The sequence below is a fragment of the Bombina bombina genome, chromosome 5 (genome assembly GCF_027579735.1).
Source record: "Bombina bombina isolate aBomBom1 chromosome 5, aBomBom1.pri, whole genome shotgun sequence".
NCBI lineage: Eukaryota > Metazoa > Chordata > Amphibia > Anura > Bombinatoridae > Bombina > Bombina bombina.
This window is the reverse complement of record NC_069503.1, coordinates 893,047,962-893,068,434: the sequence shown is the minus strand read 5'-3', so window position 1 is coordinate 893,068,434 and position 20,473 is coordinate 893,047,962. Positions and strand designations below refer to the sequence as shown.

Sequence of the window (20,473 nt, the reverse complement as noted above, 5' to 3'; positions counted from 1 at the left end):
ACTATGTGCTTAACCCCCTTTACATAAAAATACACACATCAGCAATTCAGCGTGTCTTTTTACATTACTTTCACTGCTTTACTGCCTCCATTTATAATCAGATATTGATGCAAATTATAAATTGACAAATGCGCATCTCCACTACTTCACACAGTCCAACATCTCTACTTCTCTATCCAATCCAAAGGCCATGTCCGCCTCACTCTATTTATCACGCCGACCAGACTCTACTTAACCAATCAAAACCCGTTATTATGTAAAGACGTAGTTTATGTTACCTTCCCACTTCCTGGCCCCCGTCACCTCATTGGTCGCATGTCATATAGGCTACTAGTCAATGAAATGTAGGCTGTAGTCGACGCTACTAGCTAGCTACACGCCCCCAGCCGCGAGGATGCGCTTTAGGATGTTCACAGTTCTACTGTTCTAGGGATAAGGGCGGTGCGTTGAGGGGACGTCAGTTTTGTTTTTAACCCAGACAGCCTGGGAACACGAGGAAGGAGAGGCGGCGCTCGCTCTCAGCCGGTGTATGTGCGGCAACAACATGTCTTCACCCTTGCCTGCCATAGTGCCTGCCGCTAGAAAGGCAACCGCAGCGGTGAGTTACAGGGTACTACATAGAGCCCCCTCTCACATGTACCTGCTTCCTGGAATGACATACCGGTAGCCTCAGGGCAACTGACACGCCTTCTTACTCACTTGTAGCAGAGCTGGACACGTCACCTCAGAAAGTATATGATCACCGCATTAACATGCAAAGTTCCATGTATTCCAGCTCACTTGTTAGAGAGCAATGCTCCAGAGGGCTGTTAGTCTCCCTGTGAGACGGCTGAAGTGCCCAGGGCTGGGCATGGCATTAAATGCCGGAGAGGCTGCAGTGTCTTTTAGCTTTCATGTGATAGTCGATTGATTAAACTCCCCAGCTTAACCTATATGGCAACCAATTATTTAAAGCCGTTGAAACAATGTGCCTCTTAGTAATTAATGGATCAAATCTATTAGTAATTAATGGATCAAAGCTATTGGGATCGTGTTCTTCACTTGCACGTGATTAGGTTAAAGCCCATGCGAGTTTGTACCTCTCTGGCAGCTAAGGGGTTAAACTTTAAATATCTAAACTTTGCTTTTTAGCAATGTATCAAATCCCCGATCTTTAGCAATGTATCAAATCCTCTCCAACAGACAATGAGTTAAAGTTGTACTGAGTTTCTTCTCTTCTGCAATACAATGGGTTATTGTGCTTTTGACATCCACTAAATTAATAAATCTCTGGCGTGTTATCTCTGGCAAGCAGAGGGTTAAAGCAACGGGGCTTTTGTGCCCCTCTTGTCGGCAGAGTGATTTAGAGATTGGTGCTATACAGTAACTAAATGGTTAAGGCCTTGGGAGCTTGAGACTGACAGTCTAAGCACAGGGACTTATGTGACTTGTCCAAGGGCACAGGGGCAGCTTGTGTGTAGTGTTCTGTGAATTCTGGTTGTGTGTGTTTTTTTTTTTTTTTTTTTTTTTTTAGTAAGTAAACATAAGGCTGGTATGTCATTGAACGAAAACCCTGTTGAGATATGGGTGATTTTTATTTTTTGTAAGGTGTGTACAAATTTTATATACAGTTGCATGTCCTTGATCTACATTTGTAGGCAACTAAAAAGTAGTGCTTCTAACATAACACTATGTAATTCTAATCTATTTGAAGATCAGATGTTAAATGTCCTTGTTTTATTCAGGAATAATGCACAGCAACTCCTCAGTATCACATAATCATTACCTAACATCCTAAACCCCAGTAGTTTTCTTATAGAAGCACCTGCTGCACACAGCATATCAAACATCTTGTTTTTACATAACTGTTTGCGAAACCCTAAATTTAAAGACCCCCTTCGACTATAAATCTGTCAGTATGCTGACACCCACAAGCCTAGAGCACGCACCTGTCACCAGCCCTAAATAAACTGCAGTACTCTCAGGCATTACTCATACACCTACATACCATGTCTTTTGATCAGCTTTTTTCACTAGTTCGCCCACAGCTGAAGTGCTTTTCAGTATCATCCTCAAATAATAATTCTTTATAGATCAGTGTTGTGTAGTTTTTCAGCCTTTACATTTTTGTGTAGTTTATAAGGTAACAGATTTTAGTCTGTGGTTGTCACCTCAGTATGAACTATCTTAATGTAGGAATTAGATTTTCTTTTCATTTGAAACATTTTTGAATTGTTCTTCACCTGTGCTATTTTTTTTTTTTTTTTAAGTATCCGCTAACCTGTATCTTCCCTCCTCTGTGTTATCACCAGAATAATCAGATCATAGCATTTGTGTACTCCTTTTCACTTCCAAACCATGTTCCAATTTTGTGTTCTACTATATGGTAAAATGGTGTATGTGTTCTCAAATAAATTACCCTCTAGCCACAGCATTCTGACTGAGTAATAATACTTGTTTAAAGGTAACATTGTATTATGCTAAAATCAAGTATGTCTTTTTTAAGAATGAAAGAACATTGTTTGCCTGTCTGATTTTCCAAGTGCTTTACCTCCTCAAAACAGCCTGCGTGTAACTGGGCAACACTGCAATACTGTATTGAACAATTATAGGACATGGTACTTAAAGGGTCATGAAACCCATTTTTTTCTTTCATGATATAGAAAGAGCATGCAATTTTAAACAACTTTCTAATTTACTTCTATTATCTAATGTGTTTTATTCTCTTGATATTCTTTGCAGAAAAGAATATCTAGATAGGCTCAGTAGCTGCTGATTGGTTGCTGCACTTAGAAGTCTCATGTGATTGGCTCACCCATGTGCATTGCTTTTTCTTCAACTAAGGATAGCTAAAAAATGAAGCAAAATAAATAATAGAAGTTAATTGGATTGTTGTTTACATTTTTATTCTCTTTCTGAATCATGAAATAAACATTTTGGGTTTAATGTCCCTTTAACTTGTGTGTATGTGAAAGAGCAGCAGTTAAAAAAAATGTTACTTTCCAAAGCAAAAATATTTTTAAGTCTTCACTATGGAATTGGACCACAAATAGACAATAAGTAAAACTGGATATATATAATTTTACATTAACCCCCAATTTCTTTGCTTTACACCACTGGAAAATGTATTTAATATCTGTATGGGTTTTTGTTATTAAAGCCTAAAATCAGGTCTATCTCAGACTGATAATCTGTGCGCCATCTGTCACTGTGTAGTTCAAGGCTTTTAATAATTTGGTAACTAATGTCAATTGGTATGTTCTGTGAGCTTGCAGTGCTGAGTAATTTAAAAGTCTGGGTGCACTGTGGTGTACAGAGAGAGGTAGCTCTGTTTTAAAGTATCATTTGACAACTTATGTTAGTTGAAATTGTTTTCAGAACTTTTGCTTTATTTTGAGGTTAATATTGCTTGATACTTAAAGTGAAGGTCAATTTTCATGTGAAAGTGCGCAGATTTAAAAAAAAAAACTATTAAAAACAGGGTCTTTTTCATTCCTGAACATTGACATAGCACCGTATTTAAAAAATACTTACCTTGTTCTTCTGAAACGCCGGATCGCTGTTCTGAAACGATTCCCCGCCTGCTTCTTCCTGGTTTACTTGCCCAGAAATGATGAAACCGGCTTCCTCCAATCACGGCATTGCCTCAGACAATGATTACCCCGGGGGGGGGGGAGCTGTGATTGGAGGATAATCGTCATTGCGCACGTATGATGAGGCTTGCGACGGGCTGGTGAAGCACTGGAGCGGCTTCAAGAAGAAAAAAAACATCTGAAATGTCAATTTTCATGAATGAAAGTGCTCTTGTTTTTAATAGTTTTTTTTATAAAACCAGGCACTTTCACATGAAAATTGATCTTCACTTTAAGCCTGCATCTCATAAATGGAGAGTTCTGATTTGTACTAAATACAGTTTAAACTGGGTAGTGCTTTCCAGAAAATAAACTTTATTAGCGATCTATAGACATGCCAGATTTTTTTTAATTGCACATATGAACGATTCCCAAGCAAATCCCCATCAATTTACTTTATTTTAAAAAGATCTACTGTTTCTCTTTCAAATGAGGGGTCTTGGAGGTTTCTAGCTGCTGAGAGAGCTGATCGAGGGGTTTAAAGATATGAAGCTTTGTGGTAATGTCACTGACAGTCCCATGAAGCCTGCAAGTGCTGCCCACTAGGCTATCAGCAATCCTGTGGGGGAAGAGTGACTTAGCCAACTACAGAAGTATGTACATAATAGCACTCAACCATCATTACCTCTGAAAATGAGTCAAATTGTTTCTGTTTCAGAAAAAAAAGTTTTAAATGAGACAAAATTGAACCCTTATGCATGGGAACACATTAACCCCTTAATGACCAGAGCACTTTTCCATTTTCTGTCCGTTTGGGACCAAGGCTATTTTTACATTTTTGCGGTGTTTGTGTTTTAGCTGTAATTTTCCTCTTACTCATTTACTGTAACCACATATATTATATACCGTTTTTCTCACCATTAAATGGACTTTCTAACGATACCATTATTTTCATCATATCTTTATAATTTAGAAAAACGCACTTTATCTAACTTTGGCCCCAAAAATCTGTTACACATCTACAACCACCAACAAACTCCCATGCTAAATAGTTTCTAAATGTTGTCCTGAGTTTAGAAATGCCCAATGTTTACATGTTCTTTGCTTTTTTTGCAAGTTATAGGACAATAAATACAAGTAGCACTTTGCTATTTCCAAACCACTTTTTTTTCAAAATTAGTTGTTACATTGGAACACTGATATCTTTCAGGAATCCCTGAATATCCCTTGACATGTGTTTTTTTTTTTTTAAGACCTTCTAATAGTATTGATCTAGGCCCATTTTGGTATATTTCATGCCACCATTTCACCGCCAAATGCGATCAAATAAAAAATTGTTCACTTTTTCACAAACTTTAGGTTTCTCACTGAAATTATTTACAAACAGCTTGTGCAATTATGGCACAAATGGTTGTAAATTCTTCTCTGGGATCCTCTTTGTTCAGAAATAGCAGACATATATGGCTTTGGCATTGCTTTTTGGTAATTAGAAGGCCGCTAAATGCCGCTGCGCATCACATGTGTATTATACCTAGCAGTGAAGGGGTTAATTAGGTAGCATGTAGGGAGCTTGTAGGGTTAATTTTAGCTTTAGTGTAGAGATCAGCCTCCCACCTGACACATCACACCCCCTGATCCCTCCAAAAAAGGTATTTTTTTACTTTTTTATTTTAAATTGCTTTAGCATATTTACATATGCTGCTGTGTAGGATCCCCCCACAGCTCTCTAACCCTCTACCTTATTGGGAGCCATCTTGGGTACTAGCAGCTGTCTGCCAGTACCCAATTTTTTTTTTTTTTTTTTCCAAGAACAATCCCCCACCCCCTCCCAGATCCCTTAGATACATTTTATACCCATTCCCTCCCCCTTTCTCCCACTTTTTAACATAACATTTTTCTGTAGTGTAGCGGTTCCCACCCGCTCCCTCCCTGTACACGGGCACGCCGCCCCCCTCTTCAGCCAGGAAGCCATCGATGGCCGCCCACCCGCCTCTCACATCAGCTCCCACCCACCAACGATTGCGGGCATCAATGTCCCGTGCAGAGAGGGCCACAGAGTGGCTCTCTTTGCATCTGAGGGGTAAAAAATGTTATTGCAGGATGCCTCGATATCGAGGAATCGCTGCAATAACCAGAAAGCGATCAGGATCGCTTCCCCTGCTTTCCAAGACCGACGGCGTACGTCCTCGGTCATTAACTGTATTTTTTTTTTTTTTATGGACGTACACCGTACGTTGTCGGTTGTTAAAGGGACACTGAACTTAATTTTTTTTTCATGATTCAGAGCATGCAATTTTAAACGCCTTTCTAATTTACTCCTATTATCAAATTTTCTTTGTTCTCTTACTATTTTTATTTGAAAAAGGCATCTAAGCTAAAGAGTCGGCAAATTGTTTGTTCAGAACCCTGGACAGCACTTTTTGGTGCTGTCCAATCAGCAAGGACAACCAAGGTGGTTCACCAAAAATGGGCTGGCATCTAAACTTACATTCTTACTTTTCAAATAAAGATACCAAGAGAATGAAGAAAATTTTAAACTGAGTAAATTAGAAAGTTGCTTAAAATTACATGCTCTATCTGAATCGCAAAAGAAAAAACTTGGGTTCAGTGTCCCTTTAGGATAAAATCAAAACTTTATTAGTTACAATTAAAAATTGGGAAAGTACACAGATAAAATCAGTAGATTAGTAGTTAATGGGCAGAGTATAGGTGATACACTTGTGTATATATAGTGACCACTACATTAATGGTTAATATGCAACACAGTGTAGCCTAACAGTGAGGGCAAGTGTGGGTTAATAGTTAAGTTAATACTGCAGATATTTCAAAGGGAGGTTTACTCTTGAAACGTGCACAAGCCCATATGGTATTAAAGTGAAGGTAAACTTTGATAAATGAGAGCCTGTCTTTTAAAAATACTATTAAAAACAGGGGCACTTTCATTCATCAAAGCTTAGAAAGCAGCCGTTTTGATTAAAAACGTACCTTTTTGTTTTTTTTTTTTCACAGCCAGAGCAGCTTCCCCCACTCGGAGATACTCTCTTCACACGTCATCAGTGACTAATCGGCAGCACTGAGCACAGCAAGTTTCAAAGTTGTAACATAAGCAGTTCAAGAGATAAAGATTTTTTTTTAAGCGTTTCTCGAAATTTGTCGCAAAAAGCAATATGGCTGCCTTACCTTATGACGTATGAGTTCAATGTTGCATGAGATGTAGCAGAGCAATAGGCTGAACCAGCATACCTGATTTCAAGAGCTGTGCATTAGCAGTTCAAGAGTTATGGGCAATACAATAAGTTTGGCATAATAATAATCCTGACAATAACAATAGGTTGTCCTGCAACTTCGTTGCTGGCCACCTAAATATACTGATACCAGATATTTCAAACCATTGTGTGAACAGAGATGAATACCATATGTGCCTGTTATACTATTTTATATAGTCCATGTGTGAATAGATTAGGAATGGATATTCTGTCTATAGTAAATAAAAGGACATAACGTAGGCTTAATATTATAAACATAAGTGGGATAATATCATATTATGTGATCCTAAACAAGTGAATTTATGTAATGTGATATAATATGACATTTTCATACTTAGTGACGAGGTAGAATTAATGTGTGCTATACAAACAATAGAAAAAGTTAAAAAACCTGATATAAAACAAATAATATATTAGTAAAGTGACCGTGAAAGAAGAGTGAATTATTTAAAAAAAAAAAAAAAAAAGCGTACAAGAATTTGATTTTGTCACATTTTGTTTTGAATTAATTGTGATATCTTATTCTAGTGTTTATAAAAGGATATGTCCTCCAATACTAAATGTCATCGAACGTAATCTCACCAGTTTATTGGTGTGTTGATTAGAGTCTGGCTATTCATAATATACGCTGCAGAGCAGAATAACAGAAAAATGACTTATTGAATCTGTAAAAAAACAGCTGTTTGTTACACTGGCAATCTATACAAAGGGTCTATTGTAGACTTAAAGGGACACTGAACCCAAATTTTTTCTTTTGTGATTCAGATAGAGCATGCAACTTTCTAATTTTACTCCTATTATCAATTTTTTCTTTCTCTTGCTACCTTTATTTGAAAAAGAAGGCATCTAAGGTTTTTTTTTTTTTGGTTCAGTACTCTGGACAGCACTTTTTTTATTGGTGGATGAATTTATAAACCAATCGGCAAGGACAACCCAGGTTGTTCACCAAAAATGGGCCGGCATCTAAACTTACATTCTTGCATTTCAAATACAGATACCAAGATAATAAAGAAAAATTGATAATAGGAGTAAATTAGAAAGTTGCTTAAAATTTCATGCTCTATTTGAATCACGAATGGAAAAAATTTGGGTTCAGTGTCCCTTTTAATATTTATAAATATACCGCTGGAAGATGAACAGCATTTTATACTTTACTATTATTTGTTGGTAATCATAACAGTGCTAAACTTTGGTTACCTAAAATATACACCGCTGAGTAATATAATATAAAACCGACTTCCTGAATGCAATTTCACCGTCTTATTGGTGTGCTGATAATCATATCGACGTTGGAGTCTGGCTACTCAGAATACATGCTGCCAAACAGAACAATGCAAAATTGAATTATCAAACTTGTAAAATACAGCTGTTTGTTACCACTGGCGATCTATACAAAGGGACTATTATAGACTCAATATTTATAAGTACGCCACTGGAAGATACATAGCTATTTATAATTTATTATTTATAAAACTGCCAAGTCATCAGAGATATTGGAGTTTAAATCTCCTTTTTAATCAATTCAACCGATTTTCACATTGCTCTCGCATTTATATATACATAGCTTATAAGTATCTAATAGATTCCTCATCATGTACAATGCTTATCTAATAGTAGCACAATATTCTATTTGCTACTTTTGTAAAGGAATCTTATTACTGAATATAGTGCTATGTAAAGCTGCAACAACTAATCATAATCGATATCAACGAATCTCATAATCGATTTGTTGGTCTGTGCACAACACCAGTTGCTTCACTCCACTGAGCTCCTGCACATGGTATTGTGTTTTATGGTCCTTAGCCTAAAGGATGTCTACAGACGTATACTTTTCACTTTTTCAGAACAGTATAAATACCCCTGGCTTATGTGTAACCCAGATATAATAGTCATCATTTGTATTGTTTATATTAAATCAGGTGTTTTGGAACTATGCTTTGCATGATATAGTGCTGAGCTTGTTATTTATACCTAGCCCCTAGATTGATGAGAGTTGCTATTTGAACTGATGTGCACTTTTATCTGTTTGCACAATTATTAGCGGATTGCTTGCTATTGCTGATTTTATGTACTGTATAAATAAATGTGTAAGGCTTTGTCCTGTTGTTGATATATAGTCATTAGCGCTTTTGAATTGTTTTTCTCTTGTAAAGGTGTATCCAGTCCACGGGTTCATCCATTACTTGTGGGATATTCTCCTTCCCAACAGGAAGTTGCAAGAGGACACCCACAGCAGAGCTGTCTATATAGCTCCTCCCCTAACTGCCACCCCCAGTCATTCTCTTGCAAGCTCTCGACAAGAAAGGAAGTATCAAGAGATATGTGGTGACTTAGTGTAGTTTTACCTTCAATCAAAAGTTTTATTATTTTTTAACGGTACCGGCGTTGTACTGTTTCACTCTCAGGCAGAAATTGGAAGAAGAATCTGCCTGGAGGTTGATGATCTTAGCGGTTTGTAACTAAGGTCCATTCCTGTTCTCACACATAACTGAAGAGTATGGAAAGAAAACTTCAGTTGGGGGGACAGTTGGCAAATCACCTGATTTGTGGTATGTTCAGTATATTTTTTTCTAGAGAGATAAGGTCTAGAAAATGCTGACAGTGCCTGATATATTTAAGGTAAGCCTGATACAGTGATTTAACAGCGACTGGGATCATGCTTACAAGATAAGGGTAATTTTTATGTTAACCCTCATAGTACTTAATGTTTAAACGTTTGCATTACTTAACAGAAAAAACGTTTTTTCTCTGAGGGTGATAAATCTTTATTTTGGGGCCTAGTTTTCCACATGGCTGTTATTTTACTCCTAGGAGTAGTTTTTTATGGCCCTCTGACTGTGAGTGCATGGTGGGAGGGGCCTATTTTCGTGCACTTTATGCACAGTTTTTATACAGACTGAGACATCCAGCTTCTCTAAAGGAGTCCTCTGGCATCTAGGACCACTATAGAGGGGTTCTTTCCTGCAAAAATCGTGTTTAAGGGAAGGTAGGAGCCACAGTAGAGCTGTGGCAGTCCGTTTGACTGTTTTTTAACGGTGTTACCGTTTTTCTAATCCGTTTTTGGGCCTAAGGGGTTAATCATCCATTTGCAAGTGGGTGCAATGCTGTTTTAGTCTCTTGTACACACTGTAAAACATTTCATAGAGTTTACTGCTTTTTAACACTGTTTTTACAGTTTATATGGTAGTTTTTTCTCTTAAAGGTACAGTACCGTTTTTGTTTCATTGCTTTTCACATTTATTAAAGTGTTTTCCTGGTCTCATTACTAGTCTGTTAAACATGTCTGACATAGAAGAAACTCCTTGTTCATTATGTTTAGAAGCCATTGTGGAACCCCCTATTAGAATGTGTACCAAATGCATTGACCTTTCTATAAGTTATAAAGACCATATTATGGCTTTTAAAGATTTATCACCAGAGGTTTCTCAGACTGACAATAGGGAGATTATGCCATCTAACTCTCAACATGTGTCAGAACCTATAACTCCCGCTCAAGTGACGCCAAGTACATCTGGCGCGTCCACTGCGTTTACTTTACAGGACATGGCGGCAGTTATGAATCATACTCTCACAGAGGTATTGTCCAAACTGCCAGGGTTACAAGGAAAGCGAGACAGCTCTGGGGATAGAATAAATACAGAGCTCTCTGAAGCTTTAGTAGCTATGTCTGATATACCCTCACAATGTACAGAAGCCGAAGCAGGAGAGCTTCTATCTGTGAGTGGCATTTCTGATTCAGGGAAGGCGTTACTTCAGTCTGACTCTGAAATGACAGCATTTAAACTTGAACACCTATGCGTGTTGCTCAAGGAGGTTTTAGCGACTCTGGATGACTGTGACACCATTGTAGTCCCAGAGAAGTTGTGTAAAATGGATACTTTGCAGTGCCTGTTTACACTGATGTTTTTCCAATCCCTAAGAGGTTTTCAGAAATTATTACCAAGGAATGGGATAGACCAGGTGTACCGTTCTCCCCCCCTCCTGCTTTTTAAAAAGATGTTTCCCATAGAGGCCGCTACACGGGACTCGTGGCAGACGGTCCCTAAGGTGGAGGGAGCAGTCTCTACCCTAGCTAAAGTACAACTATTCCCGTCGAGGACAGTTGTGCTTTCCTAGATCCAATGGATAAAAAACTAGAGGGTTTCCTTAAGAAAATCTTTATACAACAAGGTTTTATTCTCCAGCCTCTTGCATGCATTGCCCCAGTCACTGCTGCAGCGGCTTTCTGGTTCGAGTCTCTTGAAGAGGCTCTATAGGTGGAGACCCCGTTGGATGATATCCTAGACAGGCTTAGAGCTCTCAAGTTAGCCAATTAATTTATTTCTGACGCTGGTTTTTCATTTAACAAAGCTAACGGCTAAGAATTCAGGTTTTGCCATTCAGGCGCGTAGGGCGCTATGGCTTAAATCCTGGTCAGCTGACGTTACTTCAAAGTCTAAGCTTCTTAACATCCCATTCAAAGGGCAGACCCTATTCGGGCCTGGATTGAAGGAGATCATTTCTGATATTACTGGAGGAAAAGGCCACGCCCTTCCCCAGGATAGGTCCAACAAATCAAGGACCAAACAGACCAATTTTCGTTCCTTTCGAAACTTTAAGAGTGGCGCAGCTTCAACTTCCTCTGCTGCAAAACAAGAACAAGGAAATTTTGCCCAGTCCAAGCCAGTCTGGAGACCTAATCGGGCTTGGAACAAGGCAAAGCAGGCCAAAAAACCTGCTGCTGCCTCTAAGACAGCATGAAGGAGTAGCCCCCGATCCGGGACCGGATCTAGTTGGGGGCAGACTTTCTCGCTTCGCCCAGGCTTGGACAAGAGACGTCCAGGATCCCTGGGCTCTGGAGATTGTTTCCCAGGGATATCTTCTGGATTTCAGAGCCTCGTCTCCAAAGGGGAGATTTCATCTCTCACAATTATCTGCAAACCAGATAAAGAGAGAGGCATTCTTACATTGTGTTCAAGACCTTCTGGTCATGGGAGTGATCCACCCAGTTCCAAGGGAGGAACAGGGGCAGGGATTCTATTCAAATCTGTTCATAGTTCCCAAAAAAGACGGAACTTTCAGAGCCATCTTAGATCTCAAGATCCTAAACAAATTTCTCAGGGTCCCATCCTTCAAGATGGAGACTATTCGAACCATCCTACCTTTGATCCAGGAGGGTCAATATATGACTACCGTGGATCTAAAGGATGCTTATCTCCACATTCCGATACACAGAGATCATCATCGGTTTCTCAGGTTTGCCTTCCTAGACAGGCATTACCAGTTTGTGGCTCTTCCCTTCGGGTTAGCCACGGCACCAAGAATCTTTACGAAGGTTCTAGGGTCCCTACTGGCAGTTCTAAGGCCACGAGGCATAGCGGTGGCTCCTTACCTAGACGACATTCTGATACAGGCGTCGACTTTTCAAATCGCCAAGTCCCATACGGACATTGTTCTGGCATTCCTGAGGTCTCACTGGTGGAAGGTGAACGAAGAAAAGAGTTCTCTCTCCCCTCTCACAAGAGTTTCCTTCCTAGGAACTCTGATAGATTCAGTAGAAATGAAGATTTTTCTGACAGAAGTCAGGTTGTCAAAACGTCTAACTTCCTGCCGTGCTCTTTATTCCACTTCTCAGCTGTCAGTGGCTCAGTGTATGGAAGTAATCGGCTTAATGGTAGCGGCAATGGACATAGTTCCGTTTGCCCGCCTACATCTCAGACCGCTGCAACTTTGCATGCTCAGTCAGTGGAATGGGGATTACACAGATTTGTCCCCACTGCTGAATTTGGATCAGGATACCAGGGATTCTCTTCTCTGGTGGCTATCTCGGGTCCATCTGTCCAGTGGAATGAGCTTCCGCAGGCCAGAATGGGCTATAGTGACAGATGCCAGCCTTCTGGGCTGGGGCGCAGTCTGGAACTCCCTGAAGGCTCAGGGTTCGTGGACTCAGGAGGAAGCCCTCCTTCCGATAAACATTCTGGAACTAAGAGCAATATTCAATGCTCTTTAGGCTTGGCCTCAGCTAGCGGAGGTCAGGTTCATCAGATTTCAGTCGGACAGTATAACGACTGTAGCCTATATCAACCATCAGGGGGGAACAAGAAGCCCCCTGGCAATGTTGGAGGTTTCAAAGATAATTCTATGGGCAGAGGTTCACTCTTGCCATCTCTCAGCTATCCATATCCCAGGAGTAGAGAACTGGGAGGCAGATTTTTTAAGACAGCAGACTTTTCATCCGGGGGAGTGGGAGCTCCATCCGGAGGTATTTGCCCAGTTGATTCAACTATGGGGCAAACCAGAACTGGATCTCATGTTGTCTCGTCAGAACGCCAAGCTTCCTCGTTACGGGTCCAGGGATCCCAAGGCAGCGCTGATAGATGCTCTAGCAGCGCCCTGGTCCTTCAGCCTGGCTTATGTGTTTCCACCGTTTCCTCTGCTCCCTCGGCTGATTGCCAAGATCAAGCAGGAGAGAGCTTCGGTGATTTTGATAGCTCCTGCATGGCCACGCAGGACTTGGTATGCAGATCTGGTGGACGTGTCATCCTTTCAACCATGGACTCTGCTGCTACGGCAGGACCTTCTACTTCAAGGTCCTTTCAAACATCCAAATCTAAATTCTCTGAGGCTGACTGCTTGGAGATTGAACGCTTGATTCTATCAAAGCGTGGTTTTTCCGAATCGGTCATTGATACCTTTTAATTCAGGCTCGAAAGCCTGTCACCAGGAAAATCTATCATCAGATATGGTGTAAATATCTTCATTGGTGTGAATCCAAGGGTTACTCATGGAGTAAAGTCAGGATTCCTAGAATTTTATCCTTTCTCCAAGAGGGATTGGAGAAAGGATTATCTGCTAGTTCCTTAAAGGGACAGATTTCTGCTCTGTCTATTCTTTTGCACTAACGTCTGGCTGAGGTTTCAGACGTTCAGGCGTTTTGTCAGGCTTTAGTTAGAATCAAGCCTGTGTTTAAACCTGTTGCTCCGCCATGGAGTTTAAATTTAGTTCTTCAAGGGGTTCCGTTTGAACCTTTGCATTCCATAGATATTAAACTTTTATCTTGGAAAGTTCTGTTTTTAGTAGCTATCTCCTCGGCTCGAAGAGTTTCGTTGTTATCTGCTTTACAGTGTGATTCCCCTTATCTGTTTTTTTCATGCAGATAAGGTAGTTTTGTGTACCAAACCTGGGTTTCTTCCTAAGGTAGTATCTAATAAGAATATCAATCAGGAGATTGTTGTTCCTTCATTATGTCCTAATCCTTCCACAAAGAAGGAACGTCTTTTACACAATCTTGATGAGGTTCGTGCTTTAAAGTTTTATTTACAAGCTACTAAGGATTTTCGACAAACATCTGCTTTGTTTGTTTTCTACTCTGGACAGAGGAGAGGCCAAAAGGCTTCGGCGACTTCTTTCTTTTTGGCTAAGAAGCATAATCCGCTTAGCTTATGAGACTGCTGGCCAGCAGCCTCCTGAAAGAATTACAGCTTATTCCACTAGAGCGGTGGCTTCCACATGGGCTTTTAAAAATGAGGCCTCTGAACAGATTTGTAAGGCGGCGACTTGGTCTTCGCTTGATACTTTTTCTAATTTCTACAATTCGATACTTTTGCTTCTTTTTTTGGGAGAAAGGTCTTACAGGCAGTGGTGCCCTCCGTTTAAGTGCCTGCCTTGTCCCTCCCTTCATCCGTGTCCTAAAGCTTTGGTATTGGTATCCCACAAGTAATGGATGAACCCGTGGACTGGATACACCTTTACAAGAGAGAACAAAATTTATGCTTACCTGATAAATTTATTTCTCTTGTGGTGTATCCAGTCCACGGCCCGCCCTGTCATTTTTAGGCAGGTGTTTTTTATTTTTAAACTACAGTCACCACGGCACCCTATAGTTTCTCCTTTTTTTCTTGCTTGTCTTCGGTCGAATGACTGGGGGTGGCAGTTAGGGGAGGAGCTATATAGACAGCTCTGCTGTGGGTGTCCTCTTGCAACTTCCTGTTGGGAAAGAGAATATCCCACAAGTAATGGATGAACCAGTGGACTGGATACACCACAAGAGAAATATATTTATCAGGTAAGCATAAATTTTTGTTTTTTATATTTTGATCAATTTTTGATCAATTGTGATACGTTCCAGATTCAACCTTTATAAGTATAAATTTGTTATTTTTAGAGCGGGCTAGATATTTTCCCTTAACCTTATAGTTGGTTATTTACCATTGCATATAGATATTCAAGATATTTTTTATGTTAGAATGAAGTCAAGGGTTACTTTATTGAGAGGCCCCTTGCCAAGGTGGAAGTTATACCTGTTTTCAAACGGTTTTTGGTTTTGTTTAATTATAAAACTGTGCTCTGCTGTTTTAAAATTGGACAAACAGTTGTGTTGATGTAAAGTTTTAGTCTGAATTTTATATTTGTAAAACTCAGTATGTGGATTCTATTTAAAATATACCAAACAATTATTGATTATTTTTTTTTATCCGATTAATCGAAAAAATAATCGGCCGATTAATCGATTATGAAAATAATCGTTGGTTGCAGCCCTAGTGCTATGCAAACAATGATTTAGGGGCATATTTATAAAGCTCCACACCGTTGCTCCATAACTTGTCCGCCTGCTCTGAGGCGGTGGACAGAAATCAACCCGATCAAATACGATCAGGTTGATTGACACCCCCTGCTAGCGGCTGCGAATCTGCAGGGGGACGGCATTGCACTAGCAGTTCATAAGAACTGCCGGTGCAGTTTTAAATGCCGACAGCGGACATGATCCACAATATCGGATCTTGTCCGCTTGCACAATAATAAATAGGCCCCTTGTGACTTACTTTATGTGAAAGCTTATACAACCAGATCTAATATTAGTTGAGATACATTTGCCCTTTAATATCATATGGACTTGTGCACATTTCAAGAGTGAACCTCCCTTTGAAATATCTTTGTAGTATTAACTTAACTATTAACCCACACTTAGCCTCATTGTTAAACTACACTGTGTTGCATATTAACCATTAATGTAGTGGTCACTATATATGCACAAGTGTATCACCTATACTTTGCCCATTAACTACTAATCTACTGATTTTATCTGTGTACTTCCCAATTTTTAATTGCAACTAATAAAGATTTTGATTTTATCTTAATGTGTTCCCATACATTTTGTCTCGTTTAAAACCTTTTTTGTTTCTGAAACATAAACAATTTGACTCATTTTCACAGTGGTAATGATAGCGATGAGTGCTATTATGTACATACTTCTGTAGTTGGGTTAGCCACTATCCACCCACATACTCACTCTATGTACAGCACCCAACCCTAATCTTACAATATTATAGAACTCTTTGACTTATAGGGTCACCATTTGATGGTGCCATTCTCTATCATCTCTTCTCTCCACTACAAGATCCTTGGGCTTTAGTCTGGGGGATTGCTAAAAAAATTTGACTTGTGATCCCCCCCTGCATGATAAAAAGGATTTGTCATGCGCCCACAGGCCATGTGAATGACGAGCTATGAAGTGATTAAAGGACATTAAACTCAGTGAATATGTCACACACATAAAAAAGCAATATTTAAACATGTTAAATATATACATACACTAGTGTTCAAAAGTTTGGGTCACTTATAATTTGACTTGTTTTCAAAAGAAAAGCAAAATTTATTTATTTTTGTCCATTAAAATAACATCAAATTGATCAGAAATTGTGTAGACATTGTTACAATTCTGCACAAAAATAGAAAGGCAGCACACCAGGAATGCAATAAAAGCGACGCTTTATTCCATCAAAAAACACACAAAAAGGTAACATGCGTGAGGGGGCATGGCCTTATGCGTTTCGTGCCGTGCGGCACTTAGTCATATTATAGTGAATTAGTACGAACAAGGTAAGTAAATACCCTGCCACCACCAATCAGAGTAATATACTCATTTATGGGAGTGACAACGTATATTGATACAGATTAGACACACAACTGTATCCATATACCTTGTCACTCCCATAAATGAGTATATTACTCTGGTGGTGGCAGGGTATTTACTTACCTTGTTAATACTCATTCACTATCCTATGACTAAGTGCCGCACGGCACGAAACGCGTAAGGCCACGCCCCCTCCTCACGCATGTTACCTTTTTGTGTGTCTTTTTTCATGGAATAAAGTTTCGCTTTTATTGCATTCCTGGTGTGCCGACTTTCTATTTTTGTGCAATATTTAGGACACCCTCAGTCCTGTTACCTTTTGGCTGGCACCTCAAGACCTCAATCACGTTTCTGAGTTTAATCATCATTACGGCTTGGATTTTCATTGCTAACGGCTTCCCCCAGCTGATCTCTGGATTTGTTTCTGTGAGCCATGCTACTTTTCTTCTGTTGCTTCATTGTTACAATTCTAAATTACTATTGTAGCTTGAAACAACTGGTTTCTAATGGAATATCTACATAGGCATGCAGAGGCCCATTATCAAAAACCATCTGTCCTGTGTTCCAATGGATTTTTGCAAATCCAAGTTTATCATTTTAAAAAGGCTAATTGATCATTAGAAACCCCTTTTGCAATTGTTAGCACAGCTGAGAACTGTTGTTGTGCTGATTAAAGAAGCAATACAACTGGCCTTCATTAGACTTAAGTATCTGGAGCATCCACAATTGTTCGTTCAATTACAGGTTCAAGATGGCTAGAAACAAAGAACTTTCTTCTAAAACTCAGTCTATTCTTGTTCTGAGAAATGAAGGCTATTCCACCTGAGAAATTGCTGAGCAAACTGAAGGTTTCAGTGTACTACTCCCTTCAAAGAACAGGGCAAACTGGCTCTACCCAGAATAGAAAGGGGAGTGGGAGGCCCTAGTGCACAACTGAGCAAGAGGCATCGGTGTCTAATTTGAGACACCTCACGGGTCCTCAACTGGCAGCTTTGTTAAATAGTACCCGCAAAACACTAGTCTCAACGTCAACCGTGAAGTGGTTAGTCTAGGATACTGTCCCTCTAGGCAGAGTTGCAAAAAAAAAAAAAAAGCCATATATAAAACTGACCAATAAAAAGATTAAGATGGGCAAAAGAACAGACACCGGGCAGCGGAAGATTTGAAAAAATTGTTAGACTAATCTCTTCAGATCACAAAGATTTGTGAAACACAGACCGAATCGAAAGCTGCTGGAGGAGTGCTTGATGCCATCTGTCATGCATGGTGGAGGCAATTTGATGGTCGGCGTGATTTGGCGGTAAATTGGGAGATTTATACAGGTAAAGGGGACCTTGACCAAGGAAGGCTGTCACTCCATTTTGCAACGCCATACCATAACCTGTGTTTCAATCTATACAAGAACTATTTAGGGGAAAAGCAGCCAGCTAGTATTCTGTCTTTAATGGAGTGGCCAGCACAGTCACTAGATCTCCACATTGAACTGTTATGGACGCAATTTGACTCAACTTTTGTGAGGTGCTTCAGGAAGCATGGGGGGAAATTTCTTCAGATTACCTCAACAAATTGACAACTAGACTGCCAAAGGTCTGTAAGGTTGTAATTGCTGCACATGGAGGATTCTTTGATGAAAGCAAAGTTTGAAAGGCACAATTATTATTTCCTATTCATACTCATTTCATGTAGGTTTTCATGGAAAATAAGGAAACGTCTAAGTGATCCCAAACGTGTGTGTGGGGGGTTATTATTTTCATTTGGAAACTAACTGGACGTGACTGACTTGTTCATAGAATATGTTCATTGGCTGATAAGGAAATCTCCTACAGAGCTATTAATCAGCATTGACCTGCTGAGCAAGCACAAGAGCTACCTTTTTTAGTATAGACATGTCAGGTTTTCAAAAATGTGATACATATTAAAATACCCTATTTTATATCTAATAAAGAAACAAATGACTTGTCGCTTTAAAGATTACATACTTGCTTTCTTAGCAGAATGTTTTGTGGACAAAAACAATGTATGTCTATATTATGAAAGGGATTGTGGATAGCTCTGATGTAACAGAGCAAACATTGTTTAGTGTACTGGGAATATTCTGCAATACAAATGCTAACTTTTCTAGTAGGAGGTTAAAAAGTTTACTTTTTAGACTGTTTTTATGGAAAAAGACGCATTGAATTCCTTTTGCACTAAAATTAAGCTGCAGCTGTGTAAGGACAACCAGCATACAACAGAATACAATGATAATTAACTCCTTAGATGACCAGAAGATTAAAAGGAAGTTACTTTTCTTCCCTGTGTCTCCCTTAACCCTTTAATTGGCATTCCTGCCCCACTTTTGGTCCCTCCATCCCTTTGATTTCTCTCAATTTATATTCCATAAGCCATGGCCCACTGCATTTTGGGATTTGTCCGTTGTCAAGCCTTGTAGTACTTCCAAAATTTAAGATGCAGAAAGACAATCAAGGGTTGGTCTTTGTGGCTACATTGTACTAAGGGATGTTGTAAACAACTTTCTAATTTTACTTCTTTTTCTGTTCTCTGGGTATCTTTTATTGAACAGCAGGGACGTAAGCTCAGGAGCATGCACGACACTCGAGCACTATTTGGCATCATTTTTGCAAGAATGTTATCCATTTGGCAGCACTATTTCTTAGCATATAGTAGTATAAGGTGGCGCAATAAGGATTGCTATTCCCAATATAATTTAAAAATTAATCTAGTTTTTAAAACCTTAAAATGGTGGTTTATTACACCTCTAATTTTATATTCCTCTTGGAAAGAATGAGCGCTATACAAATTGAAATGTGATTATACTAGCTCCTTTATTGGTATTTCTAATTAGAACATTCATATGAAAAAATGACAAGTTTAAAACATATTTAAAACATTGTTAAAAACCTGACACCGGTGTCTTCCAATTGATTCAGAATCTGGATAAAAAAGATATATAAATGTATCTATATAGTCATATATAAAATCAAAAGGTTGCTAAAAAATATATTAATATTTATATGCAAAGTATATTATATACAAAGTAGCTCTATGGAACTTAGAAAGTTGCTAAAAAATGTATTAATAAACAAAGTGGCTTTTAAGGTATTGCTATACACTCCACACTGACTTAATATTCCATAATATAGGATGGATATGTCATGTCTCTTATAAGTTTCTTGAAATGTATGATCACTGCAATGATACCTTTTTATAGTGTATTTGACTGATTACACTATGTTAATGAGTCTGTGGTGAAAGGAAATTCTTATGCAAGTAATTCAGCTGATTACTCCCGATGTTTGAGCTGTGGTTGTCGATGTGTACAATTATCGTTTCTTTCAGGCCTTATGATCTTTCAATGATCGATATTCTTAAGATGATGAGCCCGCTTGTCCTGCTGTATTTCTTTGGCGGTTTTTGACTTGCGGTCCAAGACTCTCCGTTCACTGTTAGACACTTATCTTTGCACATCCCTCGTGCCCGGCTCAGAGGTTGCAATAATTCTTTTACTTGATCCCTGTCTGTGTGGCTATTCGTCAAATCTTTGGTTCTTCTTTCGGTCAGTGACCGATCACTTATTTGTGTTATAGTAACTCCTCCTAGGGGATTTTATAGGTGGTTTAGATTTCTGCGGTCCGACTTTTTTTGGGTAGCTACTGGTGATACTTTTTAGCCTTAAGTTGCAGTTTTAGTAGTCTAAAAACAGGCTAATGGTACACCATTGGTGTTAGGTAAAGTGGTGGTTAGTCTCGTAGCAGTTAGTCTCG

The 20,473-nt window shown here is 39.2% G+C and overlaps 1 protein-coding gene across 1 annotated transcript in view; it reads left to right on the top strand.

The window, feature by feature from the left end:
* Positions 1-425: 425 nt before the first annotated feature.
* LYPLA1 (lysophospholipase 1) overlaps positions 426-20,473 on the top strand; it is a 186,587-nt gene continuing 166,539 nt past the window's right edge. The window contains exon 1 of the mRNA XM_053715044.1: positions 426-598. Within this exon, the coding sequence (XP_053571019.1) occupies positions 530-598 (69 nt within the window). The 5' untranslated portion in view covers positions 426-529. The remainder of the gene's footprint in view (positions 599-20,473) is intronic.